We start from the raw sequence: 19,656 nt of genomic DNA, 5'->3' as shown, positions 1-19,656 counted from the left end.
TATATATATACAAAATCAAATTCCAATAAAACTTAAACGGGAAAGATTGAATTAACAAATTATAAAATACAAAATTCAACATCTTATGCTTCATGAAGGCATTTGCACCAAATTTAACATCAAAATTCCAATCAAACTTTACAAGGGAACATTTTAATGCAACATTTAACAAATTCAATGTCGACAACCATTTACTGAATTAAGCTAAAGACGGATATATAAGATCCAATGGTTACTTTTCTGAAAAATGGTCTTTAAAGTAAAGCGTAGGGTCTGGGACGGCAGCATAACAGTAGACTAAAAAAATAAAAGAATAAATAAACTCAAAACTATATTTACTGTCGAAACTTTTAGTTTTAACATTCTGGGGTTGTTTCGTTGACATTTGCCCAATCAAAGTGATTCAAGTAGGTAGTGGCAAAATACCAAAGTAGCTGTGGAATATCATATATAATAAAGGCGTGAATTTGGCATCTATAGTGGCAATTGAGAACGTAAAATCCAAAGATTTGGAGCTGGAGTTCACATTTATTATTTGGTTACATGAGATCACGTGGCCAAACTATAGTTGAATTTTCAAAGTTAAAGACTTGCGGTTATTCCCATGATATTTTCTGGCCAAACTGATCAAAAATTTTCATTAGATAGTGGGAAATTCCGAGCTTCCTAATGAGTCTCATTAAAGAGCAAGATAATGATTTTAGCACGTTCAGTTTTAGGGGTTGCATCGCATTTTTACCCCCAAATTTTCATAGTTCCTATAATTTTAGGAGTTTGATCTCGATTCTCTCAAGGCTAAGACATCAGGAGTGAGAGTCAGAATCGAGAGTGCTACGGTTCTAGGATTCGGAGCTAGAGTCAATATTTATAATTTGAAGAATAAAATCGCTCACTGATTTAGGTTAAGAATGAATATTAATATGTAGAATTAAGAGGAGAATGTAGAATCAGTACCAGCTTACAGTTAAAGGATTTGGCATCAGAAAAACCAAACACAAACTCTAGCATCTATTCACTTTGTTTGTTTTTCAAACACACCCAGATTGTCACTTCACGATTTGTTTAGTTAAAAAGACAGATTCTTATCAAAAGTATATTACTTTTCCCTTAAGAGTCCATAAAGACCTAATCTACATTGTACTTGATTGCTGCAATTAATAAACAAATTTGTTCTTGAAACTGTTCAATTTTCAACATGTTCAATGCAACTGTAATGGCAGTTCAAGCCCTAAATCTTTAGGACCTTAAATTAAAGATGTCAAAATCTTATACTTTCAGTTTGAAAAAGAAAGCTATCATTCTGTAGGGTCAAGGTGCAGTGGGATCAGAGTAAACATGTATGTGGTGATACCCTTAGAATTTTACCGTTCCGAACTGATTAGAAAAATGTGTAATTTGATTTTTTTTTGGGGGGAGGGGAGGCTCTTAATTGTTAATAGCCGAGAATTCAAAGATTTAACAACCTTTTAAACTGGGGCACTAAAATAATAGTGCCCCTTATTTTTTTTTATTTAAATCATTTAACTAAAAAACTAAAAACAAACAGTTCATTTGAATTCAACGGCACATCATTTTGCAATGAAATAGGATGAAAAATGATGCAAAAAAAAAAAATCTTTTCCTAAAGCAGAATGATAATGTTGCATAACAAATTCAAAGTGTCAAAATTTCCCTGAATTATCAGGTGATTTGTAAAAGACTGCACAAGATGAAAAATGCATCTAAAGAAGTATTTCCAACTTGAGCTACACTTTTTCACAAAATTAATTAAGATAGCACAGCTGATTTCACTAGAGTTGTGCACAAGTGCAGTGAAATCAGACTACTGTTTCTTACTAGAAGAAGGCATTCCCGGAAGGAGGTGTGAGGAATAGGCTCCTTCTGATTGCTTCATGCTCTGTGCAGCCAATGCTCTCTCCCTCTGCAATCTGAAAAAAAAATTATAAATAAGTAGAAACTATATTAAACAACTATATTAAACATAAGACATTCCTCCCAATTCTCTTCCACTAAATCAAACCAACTATCCGAATTTACTGAACTTCTGATAATCCTGCATAGTGTTCTTACCGAACCGTTAAAAAGAAAGAATAAAATGGTCATAGAGGCCCTTAGAAAATTTAGGCATGACAGTAAGGTCAATACTCTAAAATCCCTTAAATATTTTTCCCTGGAAAAAGTCAATTTGTTTCCTGGAAAGTCAGAAAAGATAATTGATTTTGTACTTCGGAACATTTTATACTGTGCTAATTAAAACAGTCAGTCTTCTAAGCTGAATATCTTTACCAAGTCTTATTTCCATTCTAATCTAAGCAGTAAGTTTTTACCAACTAAAAATTGAACTGTGCTTGAGACAGTCAAATTTGCCTGGGATTGTAAGAATTTTCCGAAACCACACTGGCTAAACATGACAAGATAAAAAAAACTCGAGAAGCAGAAAAAACGGGGAAATTTACAGCCAGTGAAAATAAAATGCAAATACTGCATTTCATTTCCAGGGGGGGGGGGTTCTTCACAAAAAAAACCTCAAAAAACGCTTACAAAATGTTTATATCCATTTTTGTTACATTTTTACGAGTCAGACAAGCATTTCGGGGGGGGGGGGTTCTAAATAAAAAATACTCAAAATACGCGTACAAAATTTTTTTATATCCATTTTTGTTATGTTTTTACGAGTCAGACAAACATTTCGGGGGGGGGGGTCGAGCCAGTGAAAATGAAATGCAAATATTGCATTTCATTTCGAGGGAGGGGGGGGGCTTCTACACAAAAAACCCTCAAAAACGCTTACAAAATTTGTTTATATCCATTTTTGTTACGTTTTTACGGGTCAGACCAACATTTCAGGGAGGGGGGGGGGGGGTTCGAGCCAGTTAAAATGAAAGGCAAATATTTGAAACCCGAGGTTGAAAATTCGTAAAATACTCGAGGTTTTTTACACAAGATTACTGCAGGGACGATACTTTTTAAAATCGTCATTCCTAGGCATTAGAGAACCTCAAAAGGAGTCGTGTGGCCGATCAGTGGAATTTTGCTTGGGGATTTGCGAAGCAGGGTAGGATTCCAGCTGAAGCAAGGACCTGTGCAGTTAAGAAGTGTTGTTAATCAATAAAATATTCTAAAAAAAATGCTACAAAAAAACACCATTTCCTTTACCTTCTTTGGGAAAACCTTTAAAAGAAAGGCAAAAAGTAATGATGGTAAATATAAATTTCTTAAACTTACCATATCTGATAAACTTTTGAAGGCAGGAAAAAAAGAAGAAAAAATAGAATTAGTTTGACAAGCTAAGGATTAGTCATACATTTCTTTGCTACGATGCCAAAAACAAAATCGGTTTTGAAGTGCCGATAATTTGTCAGATAAAGATTTTCCAAAAAATGCAATTACTTTCTATCAGAAATGTACAAGTATACAGTTTCAATATTGCTCAAATCAGTCTTATTGAAACAATTGAGAATCACGAACTGAATTCATTTTCTACTGTTTCTTTATGTTTGAAACTAATTTCTTAGATCACACCGCTTTTCCATTTACGGAATTTAAGAGAGAAGAAACGAGCAGTGCTATCCTGGACGCATAAAATAGTATTTTTATCAAAACAAAACAGCTTATAGGCTAGTACAAGCAAAACCACTTCTGCAAAGACAATGGCGAACAAATACAATCGGCACTGGAATAAAACGGGAGGGAGGGTTTGATATATGGAGGAAAGGAATTTGTTGTATTTAAGGGCCTTCTTAGAGATGGAAATCAATATTATTCCGTTTTTTTCTTCTACAAAATTTTCCTAGTTTATTATGCGTTTGGTTTTGTTCATTGGGAAATAAATTTTTCTATTGTCGGTAGAACGACAGCGGCGTTCTTTTACACCAAGTTTGTATAAGAACAGAGAAAAGTAAAATAAATATTTTGGTAAATCAAAGTGTTTCAATGACCTTCATTCTTTTATTTAAAAAAACATTTAGTAAATAGGTTCAATTAAATTTTGCAATCTATGCACATGTTCGATGTCACTATAGCCATGTAGTAGCTCGAGCAACGGGGCAACGAGTTTTGGTACGCTCAAACATAAAATATTTGAGAGAGAAAAACGGGTTTAATTTAAATAAAATAGTGGAACAAAAAAAAAACATCTTTAAATAATAAGAATCCGAGGTTTTTCGACTTTACGTCCAGGAGCCTTTATCAACGGAAAAAAATGAAGTTAAATTAAATTAAACGCAACATACAAAAAAAAGAAGAAAAAAACAACAAATAAAAATCACATCTTAATAACTTCCTAAATACTGGACTTACTGTAGATAGCACAGATTTCTGTGTGATTATTCAGGCTATTTACAGTAGTTGCAGTATTTGGCAGGTTATTAAGATGTAGGTTTTATTTACATGTTTTTTTGTGCGTTTTTTCTGTATGTTAAGTTTAATTTAAATTAAATTTACTTTTTTCCCATTGATAAAGGCTTTCTCTGTTATTATGTAAATTTAGTTTAAAAGAACGACGCTGTCGTACTAGTGAACAATTTGTTTTTCACTGAACTAAAGCAAAGGCATAATAAACTAGAAAAATTTGTAGAAAAAACGGAATAATATTGATTTCCATCTCCAAGAAGGCCCCTTAAATACAACCAATGATCCGGACAAATTCATTTCCTCCCTAGTTCAAAACCTCCCTCCCTTTTCTTTACACACTCTTTATAAATTGAACTTTTTTTTAGTTCACCAATTATTCTGCCCTTAGCCATGGAGACGAAAAAATAAAAACATGAAAAATTATATCACTGTCCAAATATGAGCAGTTAAAAGTTTGGCAGGAACCAGTCTCGCAGTCAGAGAGGTTGAAAGTTTCTTAAAAACGTACTGCCAGTAACAAAATTTTCATTAGGTTTACGTGACTCTTTTTTAAATTATATTATGCCATTTTTCATGGAATAATACATGGAAATAACTTCAACTTCCTATAGCCATCTAGATCTATGGTGGAGGGGAGACGACCTCTCCAAATATTTTCACCGAGTCGGATAAAAAATTTGATAGGTAAAATAATGGTGCTAGAGCAATGGTACGATGGAAATGTATGTCGTCAAATCAATGAAAGAAGATCAGTCGGTAAAAAAAAAAAAATTAAATGAGTTAATTGCAATATCAACCAGTCGGTAAAAATGACCAGCCAGTCGATTCCCCCCCCCCAAAAAAAAAACAATCTTAGGCTAGAGAACCTTTGGTCAGTACCAGACGAAGTCTGCGAGAAGTAATTACTCGTACATATTAAGTTACAACCTGTTATCTCTGTACACTTTCATCGCAGAGCAACTCTTCTACAGTTGCCATGAATTTCGTGTTTTCAAATAACTTCCTTTAACCCTTATTTTACCCTGCTGTGATAACTCAGCCCCCCCCCCAAAAAAAAAACACACACACAAAAAAATTAAATGTAAAAATAAATACTATAGGGTATTCTACACCACACATTCTACTTATATTTGAGATAAAGGTATAACATTCCAAAATTCCTTTTTTTCTTCTTCATTATTTTGATTTGTCGTATTTTCTGTTTGGCTACTCAAATTTTCACATGGGAGAAATTTTCCGGGGGGATCTACGAGGAGGAAATTTTCGGGGGGATAAGCCTAGCATCGATTTATACATTATTAGTCAATTCCTTATTCGATATTTTTTTCTTTTTTGCAATGGCTTACCGTACTCCCTATAGAAAAAAAAACCTAACTGCCAGTAAGAACACTTTATTATACAGTGAATAGTAGCAACATGAATATTAAAAAAGAAAGTTAAACGAATGAAACGATGCCAAAGCCGTCTAAATTTTATACTTTCAAATCGCCGTTGAATGAAATGAAATGAATACGACATCCAAGTATTTCAGAGAACGACTCGGGTTTCAGAAAACTTGAGACAGAAACGAAACGGTTCAAATTACATTTAAATATTATGCTTTCCAATCACCGTCAATTGGAATGAAGGAAAGCCAATAAATGAATTGATTACAAGGTCACTAAATTTTATGCTTTCAGATCAATATGACATGAAAAGAAATAAATCAAATAAATGAAAGGATTACAACACCATCTAAATCTTAAACTTTGACATAACTATTAATCAAAATGAGAGCTCTGAAACAGATGAAGTGATTACAAGGTATTAGAGCACAAATTTCTTACATTTCTAGATGTCTAAAATAAATTATACTAATTTTAATATTTGATTATATTTTATTTTAATATTTGATTATACTTTTTTAATATTGAAATTATTCTCATTTTATTCTTGTTTTATTTATACCGGATTTAAATTTTTAAATTTTATATTTAGTTTTTCTCATCTTTCCTTTTTTTTTTTTTTTTACCAGAGTCTCACTAGGACCTAGGATAAGCGATTATTACTCCAAACGATATAGGCTATTCAAAACAAAACAGGAAACTAAGAGAAAGCAAATTACAGAATCCTTAACATGCGTATGACTGGAATTAAAACAGATGAGCACTACTGACTTACCCATAAAAACTGGAAAAAACTGAAAACAACGTTATACTGAAAATTATTTATTGAGATTAGTAAGTCAATTAAAGCTATAAGTTTCTTGTGTGCCAAACCTGAACATTTTGGAAAGTAAGCAGGTTCTTTCGTTTAAAACTCATTAAAAGAAAAAAAAAATCTAAAATAGATAGAGGTTGGAAGGTCTGCAGAAAATGAATAGTTTCAAAAAAAAGAGAGAGAAAAAAATATGTACACATTATTTCCTATTGGTAAAGGTGGGTCTTATATAATTTGGCGCACGACAGATTAAAAGTAAAAAAAAAAAATAATATAGATGTGAATAAAAGTTCTTTTTTTTTCATAATTAGCTTCATGATTTTGCTCAGTAACACTCAATGGCGTTATTTTTTCTATTCGCTTTTGACGCTCGAAATTAGCAAATACGAGACGTAAATACATTGAAAGTAAAAGAAAAGCCACGTGTTGCTTATTCATTTCACCGAACAAAGTCATAATTTTCTTTAAGATATTTTTGTTTTAACTTTTCAATCTCCTTTTAAAGCGTTTTTTCTTTAGTATAAGATCATTAGAAACATGAGTTCCGCTTCGAAGATATCAATAGGTTAGTTTTTCTTTGTCCATTTTTTGCATTTGTAGGTATTTGCTTATTTTTCGACTTCGAATTTTCCTTACCCAGCAGAACTGGAAATGCTCAAAACACCCTCACATTGAACTTACTTATAATTAATATTGGTTAATTTTTAGTTATTTATAGTTAATATTTGGAATTTATTTGAAGTTCTCCGTTTTTTTTAGGTTAAACCTAACGTTTTTTTAAGTTGACATAATCTTTTGCTTCATTTTTTGTTTGTTTTAACTATAAAATAAAGAAAATTTGCTATCTGTTTTAAGATGCTTTTTGGTATTGTTTTGTTTTATTTGATATCGTTTTGGTATTATTAAAAAAGAGTTACAGCTCAATATCATTAGAAACTTCAGTTTTGCCTCAAATAGGCTGGTTTTATGCGTCCGTTTTCGTAATACTTACTTGTTTTTTGACTGCCGCATGAATTGTTGAATTTTCCGAGCAGCTTGATGTTGTCTTCTCTGCGAGTATGTCCTCCTTAAAACAAATTAAATTAATTCAGTACGTTGTTATGCTATGTTTAGTATGCTACTAAATATTAACTATAACTTATTACCAAAAACTGGTTTTGCACAATAGTGCATTGTAAATACATTTGGTTTCATCAGTAACAGAAAATCGATTATTGATGTTCAGCATTGTACCCATCAGCATGTGCACTCTACCAGATCTCTAAAAACATACTTTCAGTGCTATATATATGCATTAAAAGTAGCACATTATGCATTTATGCTACTATTTCTACATAAGTAAAAATCGGTCAGCGTTTCACGATACTTAAAATGAATGGTTTCATCCTTCCATTTCATTAGACCCTCAAACATGGAAAATATGTCATTTTGTTACAAAATACAACCCAGTCTTTGGTGAAGAAGCTCACCTTCTTTTTTTATTTAAAAGGCCTCTAACATCAACTATTTTCATAATTTGGCGCCCTTATCCCGAGAACTGCATTAATCCGTTACACAAAGGGAAAAAGTAGATTAAACTCAAGAGCAGACATTCATATTTCTTACTCATACCTTCATCCTCCCTCAGAAATAGAGATCACTATTTTATCGTGGGAAGATGAAATTCGTAGGCATTTCTAAAGGATTCGATTCCCTTTCTTTTATGAATGTCGTAAAAAGAAATGAATATTACTACTTCTAACTACTAACAACTTACCACAGCACCAAGCCACCCGAGGTCAACACAGCTTCGCACTCTCCTCCTTCATTCCAATCTATCCAAAAATCCCTCTTTACACCCTCGCACGAAGTTCCTATTTACTTTAAACTTTCTTCATGACATCTTTACACCCCAGACGAGGACGACCTGCTTTCCGTTTAGCCCTAGACGGTTGGCAAAAAAGGACAATCTTCGGCAATCTGTCATCCTTCATCCACAGAACGTTCCCAGGCCATCTCAACCTTTCTTTCATTATAGCCCTAGAAAGCGGGATTAAACCACATTTTTCATATAGCCTACTCTTTGAAATACGATCAGTTAGCATGGTACCCAGAAAAATCCATAGGCAATTTCTCTGGAAAACACCTAGCAAATCTTCATCCATTTTTCGGAGCGCCCATGCTTCAGAGCCATATTTGACCACTGTCATCACTGTAGCTTCCAATATTCTAATCTTGGTTTGCAGACTTATCTTCCTATTCTTCAAAACTTTCTTTTAACTGTGAGAGAACACTCTGAGCCTTGGCTATTCTACTTTTAACATCTTCGCTGCGTCCACCGTTTTTAGTAATAATACTACCAAGGTAAGTGAAGCTGCTCGTCTGACCAATCTTTTCGTTACCCAACGTCACCTTTTCATCTTCAACTATTCTTAGTGACTTAGTTTTCTTAAAATTAATTTTCAAACCTATTCCAGTACCCTCAACTCGCAAAACCTCTAAAAAGTTCATTTATTTTGCTCACACTTTCATCTAGGATGATTAGATCATCAGCATGATCTAAGTCCAGGAGAGTTTGTCCTCCCCATTTGATTCCGTGGTCTCTCATAGCCTGTTCTGCACACCTTAAGACAAATTCTATCAGAATGATCCATATAAAGGGGGATAGAATACAACCCTGCTTAACTCCTGATCAGAGGCAACGCTATAGCGTTGCCTATAGTAAAGGCCATACGGCTCTAATGTTTTTTTTTCCCAGACTCACTTCATATGGAAACAGTCGTCGCATAAACTTTGGAAGGGGCTCAGTCGATTGGAAATCGGAAATTCTAGTGCCCTTTCTAAGAGTAAAAAGTGATCGGAGGGCAACTAGCCCCCCCCCACGCCCTTTTCCCCCAATGCATCTGATAAAAATTTTGAGGTAACCATTTTGTTGAAAATAGCTCAAAGATCATGTAACAAAAACTCCGGTGTCGAGACAGCCCCCCCAGGGCCTGGGGGTAGGCTTCGTAAATTATACCCTGGGGGCATATATGGTTCTTATGGAAGGGATGCTCCTATAAACTTCAGAGAGGGCTGAATTTATTGGAAATTGAAAGTTATAGTTTTTAAGAATCAAAAGAGATCGGAGGGCAACTACCCCCCCCCCCCGATCCACGCCCTTTTTTCCTCAAACTCATCCTATAAGAACTTTGAGATAGCCATTAAAAAAAAAAAAACTAGTTCAAAGATCATATAACAAAATTCTCTGGTCAACATAACCCTCCAGGTCCCGGGGCAGATATAAGTTATGCACTAGGGGCATATTTGGTTATGGATGGTGATGCTCGTAAAAACTTCAGAGAGGGCTAATTTGAATGGAAATTGGAAGTTAAATTTCATTTTTTAAGAGTAAAAACAGAGCAGTGGGAAACTAGCCCCCCCCCCCTCCACGCCCTTTTTTCCTCAAATCCATCCGCTAAAAACTTTGAGCCAGCCAATTTAAAAAAAAAATAATTCAAAGATCATATAACGAAAACGAAAACTCTAGGATCAACAAAACCCCCCAGGGCCCAGGGACAGGCTTTGTAATTTAGTCCCTGGGGGCATATATAGTTCTTATGGAGGGGATGCTTGCATAAACTTCAGAGGGCTAATTTGATTTGAAATTGACAGTCTAGTTCAGTTTTTGAGAGTCAAAAGAGATTTGAGGGCAACTAGCCCCCACGCGCGCCTTTTTCCCAAAATGCATCAGATAAAAACTTTGAGATAGCCATTTGTTAAAAATAGTTCAAAGGTCAGATAACAAAAACTCGGGTGTCAACACAACCCTGAGGGCCTGGGGGCAGGTGTTGTAAGTTATGCCCTGGGGACAAATATGGTTCTTATGAAAGGAATGCTCATATAAACTTCAGAGAGATCTCATTTGATTGGAAATTGAAATTTCTAGTTCACTTTTTAAGAGTCAAAAGAGATCCGAGGGCAACTATCCCCCCCCCCCTTCTAGCCCTTTTCCCCCCAAACCCATTTGATATAAAATTTGAGATAGCCATTTTGTTAAAAATAGTTCAAAGGTCAGATAAGAAAAACTCCTGTGTCGATACAACCCCAGGGCCCGGGGCAGGCGTTCTAAGGGATGCTCGTATGGACTTCATAGAGGGCTCATTTGATTGAAAATTAAAAGTTGTAATTCACTTTTTAAGACTTAAAAGTGATCGGAGGGCAGCTAGCCCCCATACCCTTTTCCCCCAAACACATCCGACAAACATTTTTAGATAAACACTTTGTTAAAAATAGTTCAAAGGTCAGATAAGAAAAACTCCTATGTCGACGCAACCCACCAGGGCCCAGGGGCGGGCGTTGTTAGTTATGCTCCGGGGGCATATATGGTTCTTATGGAAGGAATACTCGTATAAACTTTAGAAAGGGCTCATTTGATTGTAAATTGTAGTTCTAGTTCACTTTTTAAGAGTCAAAAGAGATCGGAGGGCAACTAGCCCTCCCCCCTCCACGCCCTATTTTCCTCAAACCCATCCGAAAAGAATTTTGAGATAGCCATTTCTTTTAAAATGCATCCGATAAAAATTTTGAGATAGCCATTTTGTAAAAAATGGTTCAAAGGTCAGATAACAAAACTCAGGTGTCAACACAGCCCCCCAGGGCACGGGGGCAGGCTTTGTAAGTTATGCCCTGCGGGCATATATGGTTCTTATGAAAGGAGTGCTCATATAAACTTCAGAGAGGGCTCATTTGATTGGATATTGCAAGTTCTAGTTCACTTTTCAAGAGTCAAAAGAGATCCGAGGGCAACTACCCCCCCCCCTCTTCTAGCCTTTTCCCCCCAAACCCATTCGATAAAAATGGAGATAGCCATTTTGTTAAAAATTGTCCAAAGGTCAGATAAGAAAAACTGGGACCCCCGGGGGCTCCTAGGGCCCGAGGGTAGGCGTTGTAAGTTTTGCCCTGGGAGCATATATAGTTCTTATGGAAAGGATGCTCGTACAGACTTCAGAGAGAGCTCATTTGATTTGAAATTGAGTTTTAGTTAAATAGTTTAAAGATCATATAACAAAAACTACTGGGTCGACAAAACCCCCCAGGGCCTGGGGCGTTGTAAGTTATACCCTGGGGGCATATATGCCTCTTATGGAGGGGATGCTCGTATAAACTTTAGAAAGGGCTCATTTGAATGGAAATTGAAAGTTCTAGTTCACTTTTTAAGAGTCAAAAGAGGTCGGAGGGCAACTAGTCCCCCACGCCCCTTTTCCCCGAACCCATTTGATCCAAATTTTGAGATAAGTATTAAAAAAAAATATTTCAAAGGTCAGATAACAAAAACTCTGGTGTCGACTCACCCCCCCCCCAGGGCCCGGGGGCAGGCGTTGTAAGTTATGTCCATGGGGCATGTATAGTTCCTATTAAAGGGATGCTCGTATAAACTCCACGGCCTTTTTTCCCAAAACCCATCCAACTTTTGAGATAGCCATTTTGTTAAAAATAGTTCAAAGGTCAGATAAGAAAAACTTCGGTGTCAAAGCAACGCCCCAGGGCCCGGGGGTAGGCGTTGTAAGTTATGCTCTGGGGGCATATATGGTTCTTACAAATTTTGAAATAGCTATTTTTTTAAAATAGTTCAAACATCAGATAACAAAAGCCCCGGGGTCGACACAACCCCCAGAGCCCGGGATCAAGTGTTTTAAGTTATGTCCCGGAGGCGTATAAGGTTCTATATGTAAGGGGTGGTCGTATAAACTTCGAAGATGGCTCATTTGATTGGAAATTGAAAGTTTTAGTTACCTTCTTATGAGTCAAAAGTTAACGGAGGGCATCTATCCCCCCCCCTCCGACACAAACACCTTTTTTTCCCCAAATGCAGCAAATGAAAAATTTGAGATAATAGTCCAACGATAAGATAACAAAATTTTGTTGTCAACATAACCCCCCCCCCGAACCAGGGGAAGGGTTGTAACTTATGCCGCGGGGGCATATCAGGTTTTTATGAAAGAGGTGGTCGTATAAACTTTGGAGGGGTTCAAATGATTAGAAATTGCAAGTTCTAATTCATCTTTTAAGAGTCAAAAGTGATCCAATGGCGACTAGCCCTCCCCCCTAGTTCACTTTTTAAGAGTCAAAATATTTCAAAGCCCCCCCCCCTCCCCCAGCCCTTTTTTCGCCAAATCCATTCGGTACAAATTTTAAGATGAGCATATTTTTAAAAAAAGTTCAAACATCAGATAACAAAAACTCCGGGCTTGACACATCCCCCAAAGTCTGGGGGCAAGTGTTTTAAGTTATACCCCGGAGGCGTAGAGGGTTCTTATGTAAGACATGTTCGTATAAACATCGAAGGTGGCTGATTTGATTAGGAATTGAAAGTTCTAGTTGCCTTTTAATGAGTTAAAAGTTAACGGAGGGAATCTATCCCCCCCTCCGACAGAAACACCCTTTCTTCCCCAAATGCAGCAAATGAAAAATTTGAGACAATAGCCCAACGATAAGATAAAAAATTTTTGTTGTCAACATACACCCCCCCCCCCCCCGAACCAGGGGAAGGGTTGTAACTTATGCCGCGGGGGCATATCAGGTTTTAATGAAAGAGGTGGTCGTATAAACTTTGGAGGGGTTCAAATGATTAGAAATTGCAAGTTCTAATTCATCTTTTAAGAGTAAAAAATGATCCGATGGCGACTAGCCCTCCCCCCTCCCTCCTAATCTTCTTTCCCCTAATCTGTCTAATCAAATTTTTTATATAGCCATTTTGTTCAGAATAGACCAAAGATAATATAACAAAAACTCTAGGGATAAAACAGCCCCCCCCCAGAATCTGGGGGCAAGTGTTGTAAAATGTGCCCTGAGGGTATGTAAGGTTTTTATGGATAGGATGGCCATATACACTTTGGAAGGGGTTTATTCGATTGTAGATCGGAATTTCCAGTGCCCTTCTTTAGAGTCAAAGGTCGTCAGAGGGCAAATAGCCCCCCCCCCCCAACGCCCTTTTTCCCAAACGCATCCAATCAAAATTTTGATATAGCTGTTTTGTTCAAAATAATTTAAAGATCAAACAACAAAAAATCCGGGGTGGACACATCCCCCCAGAACCCAGGGACAAGAGTTGTAAGCTATGCCCCGAGGGGATATAGGGTTATATGTAAGGGGTGGTCGTATTCAACTTCAGAAGTGGCTCGTTTTATTGGAAAATGAAAGTTCTAGTTACCTTTATAAGATTCATCAAAGGTGATCGGAGGGTATATACCCCCCCCCCCCACGCCTTTTTCCCCAAATACGTCCGACAGAAATTTCGAGATAGCCATTTTGTCCAAAATTCAAATTACTATAAAATAGGGGAATCAAGCTTAAAACGAACAAAAAAATGTTGTTATTGAGGCATAAATGAAACCCAAAACGAACAGAAATTAAATAAACAATCATAGCAAACAAACAAAACAATAGTTACTAATATAAATGAGTAAATAAATCTTAAAACGAGTGAAACTTAAACTGAATATGCAAATCTAGCTTGAAACGAACAAAAATCTCTACAAAGAAGAGTTTGGGTTCTGCCTCCTTCTTACACTGCAAGTCTAAAACCTACTGCATCATTGGCGCTTTACTGAAAACGGAAAATATCACAAAATATTTTCGTTTGCACTTATTATAACATTAAAAATAAACACAAAATTACAGTAAAATTAAATTTTGAACTGATGAGCTTTCAGCAATTAATATCATTATATATAAAAATATTTAGTTTAATTTTACTAGTTCTTTCCAAGACTGTTTGAGACAAATACAGCTTCACTTCAAACAAGAGTTTGGATACTGCTCCCTTCCCTAACTGTAATATTCTAAAGCCTACTACGTCATTGGTGCTTCATTGAAAATGAAAATAAAATTACAGTGAAATAAAATCTGGAACTGATGAACTTTCAACAATTAATAGCATTATATATCAAACATTCAAACAAAATCAAACAGAGTTTGATTTTATTTGTACTTTTCAAGACTTTTCAAAACACATACAGTTTTGAGTAAAGCGACAATGACGCGGTAGGTTTTAGACTTTTACAGTGAAAGAAGGAGGCAAAACCCTAACTCTTCTTTCTAGAATTTGTTGTTTGTTTCAAGCAGGATTTGCATATTTAATTTAAGTTTCACTCGTTTTAAGAATTATTTACTCATTTATATTAGTAACTATTGTTTAGTTGTTTCCTATGATTATTTAATTTCTGTTCGTGTTGGGTTTCATTTATGCCTCAATAGCAAAATATTTTTGTTAGTTTTAAGCTTGATTTGCATATCCAAATTGTGCTTTAATCTTTTAGAGATTAATTTATTAATTTATATTATTACCTGTTGTATTTTTTTTACTAGGATTGTTTATTTAATTTCAGTTCATGTCTGATTTCATTTATCCCCCAGTAGCAATTTCTGGCCGTTTTGAGTTTGAGTTATTGTAGGTGTTTATTTTTTCTGATCTTAAGTTGAATATGGCCATTACTTTTCTTCGGAAAACTTCGTTTTCGGAAAGTTTTTTAAATTAATCTAATACAAAACCAGCTGCTAAGCTAATTTCCTACCTTAACCGCAGCAGTGCTATTCTCGTACACAGCACTAATCACTTTGATGTATTTGACTGGTATACCATACGGTGTGCGTGTAACTCAACCACCGTGTAACGGAACCACCGTGCAACTGAACCCCTGTAACGGAACCACCGTGCAACTGAACCCTCGTGTAACTAAACCACCGGGCAACTTAACCCCATTTAACTAAACCCTCTTGCAATTGAACCACCGTACAACTGAACCACCGTGCAATTGAACCACCGTGCAAATGAACCACTGTGCAACTGAACCACCGTGTAATTGAACCATCGTGCAACTGAGCCACCGTGCAAATGAACCCTCGTGTAACTGAACCCTCGTGTAACAGAACCATCGTGCAGCTGAACCACTGAACTCAGATTTTCAGTTCTCTAAAAATATTAGGCAATATCATTGGGTAAAACACAAGTTAGAATTTTTACATGTTCAACCTTGTTGAAATTGGTTGTTTCTTAAATTCATGATATAAACGCCTGTCAAAAGTATTCATTAAAAAGCTTTGTTTTATTTTTGCAAAAGAAAAAGAATATCCGATGTCACAAATCATTAAAGCTGATTTATTTCTCTTTTTTTTCAGATGAGTCAAACCTTTGTAGATGTTAAGTAATATAAAAATACGTGGAATATATTTGACCTTTGTGAATCGAAATGGCAAATTTTAGTTAGATGTCTTTAAGAAGATTGCAGATTCAAATAACATGAAGGGGGGACTGGTTGCACCTTGCCCTGAAAGTTTTAACTTCATACCCTCAGGTTTATACCCTTAGCTGTTCTCGACACATTGCAGATACAGCGTATTTTAAAACTGGATGCACATAGTACCTCTTGATTTAGTTGAAGATGTTCTTAAATATTTTCTGAACAATGTGACGGCTGATACCATCAGCCATTGTAAATGTTTCTGGCATTTTCTTTTCACAACCAATAAAGGAATAAATGCTTTTTGATTGTGTTTGGCATTCTTTTTGACATTTCCCTAAGGTTTGACCTTAATGCTGCATGCTTTTTTTTATTTATAAGATCAAACATGCCACCTTTTCTTGATAACATACTTATACCTGAACAATAAGAAACTTGTATAACTTCCAGCCCTTGCACCAGAGGTTAAGGGTTGTGAACCATAGTTATTATGGCATAGTTATTTAACCTTTAAAGTGACAGGGTGAAGGGAACCCCCATTAACAGACATAAAAAAGAGAAATAAATCTTGATTTAAGAGTTTATGACGTCCGAATTTCTTTGTTTTTGTGACAGCAAAACAGAGAATTTTTATAAATCATCTTGACAGTAATTTATATAAGGACTTAAAAAAGCAAACAATTCCAACAAGGTTGAACAAGTAAAGATTCTAACTTGTGTTTTACCCAATGAAAATACGGTGGTTGAGTTGCACGGTGGTTCAGTTGTACGGTGGTTCAGTTGCACGGTGGTTAAGTTACATAGTGGTTCAGTTACACGGGGGTTTAGTTAAATGGGGTTGAGTTGCACGAGGATTGAGTTGCGCGGGGGTTCAGTTAAAGGGGGTTCAGTTGCATGAAGGTTCACTAGCACGAGGGTTCAGTTGCACGGTGGTTCAATTGCAGGGTGGTTCGATTGCACGGTTGTTCAGTTGCACGGGGGTTCAGTTGCAAGGTGGTTCAGTTACATGGTAGTTCAATTGCACGGTGGTTGAGATGCACAATGGTTCAGTCACACGGTGGTTCAGTTGGACGGTGGTTCAGTTGCATGGTGGTTCAGTTGCACAGTGGTTCAATTGCACGGTGGTTCAGTTGTACGGTGGTTCAGTTACAATGGAACCATACCATACAAGGATAAAACCTTTGCTAAAGCTATTCTTCCGTTCGCAATGTTACTCGAAAACGTTACTCGAAACGTTACTCTTTTACTTTCATACGAGTTTTTTTTTCGTCAGTTGTTAATTATTTTATAACAAGTATAAAATAGCCTAATAATATGCTTAAGAACGAAACGTATGATCGTATGGGGGCTTGCTAGTGAAAGCCGATTTATCATGACAGTGATTTTTGATGATTTAAACTGTAAATGGGTACTTGATAAGGTTCGGTCTTATAACTATCTAGAATTTTGATAATTTTGTTTGCCAATTATTCACTTCACTTGTAACAATTACTTCAAATCAAGCTCTAAAGCTCTAAACACCCGGAATTAACACAAGGAATACATTCAAAAATCGTACTGACAACCAACAAAAGGATTTATGTGATTTTACCATTTTTCCATTAGTTAAGTTAATAAGAAAGAAAGAGAAGTCATTAATAAAAAAAAAAAAAAAAAAAAATTGAAAGAATATAATTTAGATGATGATAATATATCAACCATCTATTGGGAATGAAGGAGGAATAATGTTCATGATTTTAAATAGCCTTGTTGGTTGATGCTGTATACTGGATAGGAGACTATTGTTTTGGGCAGAGGACCAGAAAAGGGTTTTGTTTTGTATTTGGCTTATAATGGGGGGGAATCCATTGATTCAAAGCAGCATAAAAATTTTAAACAAAATTTCAGCCTCCACCGAGATAGAACACTTACTACCCCCTAAAAACCCTCATGAGTATGTGTAAGGCTATCATGATTACAGCATTAGCTGTAACCTAGTAAAGAACGCACTCCAACCCATAGTAATGAATAAACCATAGTAACCGTGTTTTGAAAAAAAAAAAAAAAAAAAAAAACTGGCAAGTTTGTTTGTTTTTAGCGAAGAGGAAGACTCGTCATTTAAAGCTGATTCGGGAATGTTAGCCATTATTTCACCTGATATTAAAAGTAACAGCTTATTGCGAAATGTATTGACAAAAGAACACAAACTTATCCCCCTCCCCTTTAATAGCCGACTGTCCTCCATTCCATTATGTAAATACTAAGCTACCCATATACTACTGACACTAAAACCCCTTCCAACAACACTCAGCTACCAGTGAAGCGTACAGCCCAATCAAAATCTGTGCTTCATATAAAGAGTGTTTTTGAAAAAGCTTTAGTAGTATATATCAGAATCAATTCCTGACAACTTCGCACTTCCCAGGAAATTTATTAGAATACAACAACTATAGCTAGCTGGTCATTCCAAGTTTTTTTTTTGTATTTACCTTTTGCTACTAAACGAAAAAAGAAAAAAGAACTAGAATTTACCCCTTTCAGTCTTACGGCTACTACGCTAGAAACCCCAATTAAAATACGATCATTCTGGGATCATTCTGGTAAAACAATAGCCGTTTGAAAAATAGATGTTGATCAGTAAATTCCAAGTTAAGCTTCATCGTGAAGGGTTGTCACGGTCTGCGAGTACATCCGTGGTATACATTTAGACGGTTTTAGAATCATTCATGATTTTCGACTGATAATCTATTCGATGGGTTCAAGTTAATATTGGCTTTCGGCAGCACAGAATAAAAAAAAACCGACACATAGTAATTGAGCACTATCTTAGTCTACTTCTATTGCTCTTCTGGTGTTCAAAAAGGGCTATAAATACGCTTTTTCTGCTCAAAGAAGCCCTTTGCTATTTTTCTCTACTTACCATGTTCCTACGTGTTACTTTTGGCTGCACAGAATAATTCACTGACTGAATACTCAGTTAGTGAGCGATCTCATCTGCTGCTTAAAAAGGGCCATAGAATTCACCTTTCCTCTTTAAAAGAGCCCTTCGCCATTTTGCGACAATCCATGTTTCAATACGATCACCCCTTAAAGAATGAAATATGCATCCTTAACGTTACTTTCTTCTCAAAGAAGTAACAAAATTTTCTTTTTTCTTTTGGCTAAATTAGGGTCTTCAGCATCTACTCAAGAGTTATTATATATTTTGTAGTGTATGGTATAATTCTCATCCAGGTCATATTACTTTTGTGGGGCGTTTCAACCCTCATAATGTAAATATTCGTATCTTTACATAAATAATTTCTTAGACCACACTGCTTTTCCATTTACGAGAATTTAAAAAAATTTTCAGAGAGAAAGGCGGGTTTAATTCAAATAAAGCAGTGACAAACGTACCAAAAACGTACTAAAACAAAAATAACAATAAAACATTAATTAATAAGAAAAACTCCGAATATTTCGACTCCACATCCGGGAGCCTTTATCAACAGAAAACAAAAAGAAAGAAACAAAACAAGATAGAAAACAAAAATAAGTTAAATCATTTACATTAAAAGACAAAAACAGCACAACAAAAGAGATGGAGAAAAAGAACAAAAGACAAAATATTCAAATTATTCGGATTTTTTTTTATGAATTAATGTTTTGTTGTTGTTTTTGTTTTTAGTATGTTTGTCACTGATTGATTTAAATTAAACCCGTTTTTCTCTTAAATTCTCGTATCTCTAGATAAGCGTAAAAAAAAGGTTAAACGTAAAAAAAAAGTTTAAACGGTAAAAAGCGTGTAAAAAAATGCTGTTGCTTAAACGTAAAAAAAAAAACGATACGTACATTTGGAATTTGCATTAAATATAGATTCTGTGATGATAAAAAAAGGATACATAAAAGCCATATCATTCTTTACTGTTTCCTCGAATGTAGGCCC

The 19,656-nt window shown here is 35.6% G+C and overlaps 1 protein-coding gene across 2 annotated transcripts in view; it reads right to left on the bottom strand.

Annotated features, from left to right (window-relative positions):
• Nucleotides 1-19,656, bottom strand: part of Camta (Calmodulin-binding transcription activator) — a 151,044-nt gene continuing 131,388 nt past the window's right edge. For both annotated transcript variants that reach the window (XM_089090148.1, XM_089090150.1), the window contains 2 exons: nt 7,544-7,618; nt 1-1,928 (listed from right to left, as the gene is read on the bottom strand). In XM_089090148.1, coding sequence (XP_088946274.1) covers nt 1,823-1,928; nt 7,544-7,618 — 181 coding nt within the window. In that variant the 3' untranslated portion in view covers nt 1-1,822. The remainder of the gene's footprint in view (nt 1,929-7,543; nt 7,619-19,656) is intronic.

This window comes from Artemia sp. Qi Xiang Cuo, chromosome 6, assembly GCF_049724085.1.
Source record: "Artemia sp. Qi Xiang Cuo chromosome 6, ASM4972408v1, whole genome shotgun sequence".
Classification (NCBI taxonomy): Eukaryota; Metazoa; Arthropoda; class Branchiopoda; order Anostraca; family Artemiidae; genus Artemia; species Artemia sp. Qi Xiang Cuo.
The sequence above is the reverse complement of the archived record's forward strand: the minus strand, read 5'-3'. Positions and strand labels throughout refer to the sequence as shown.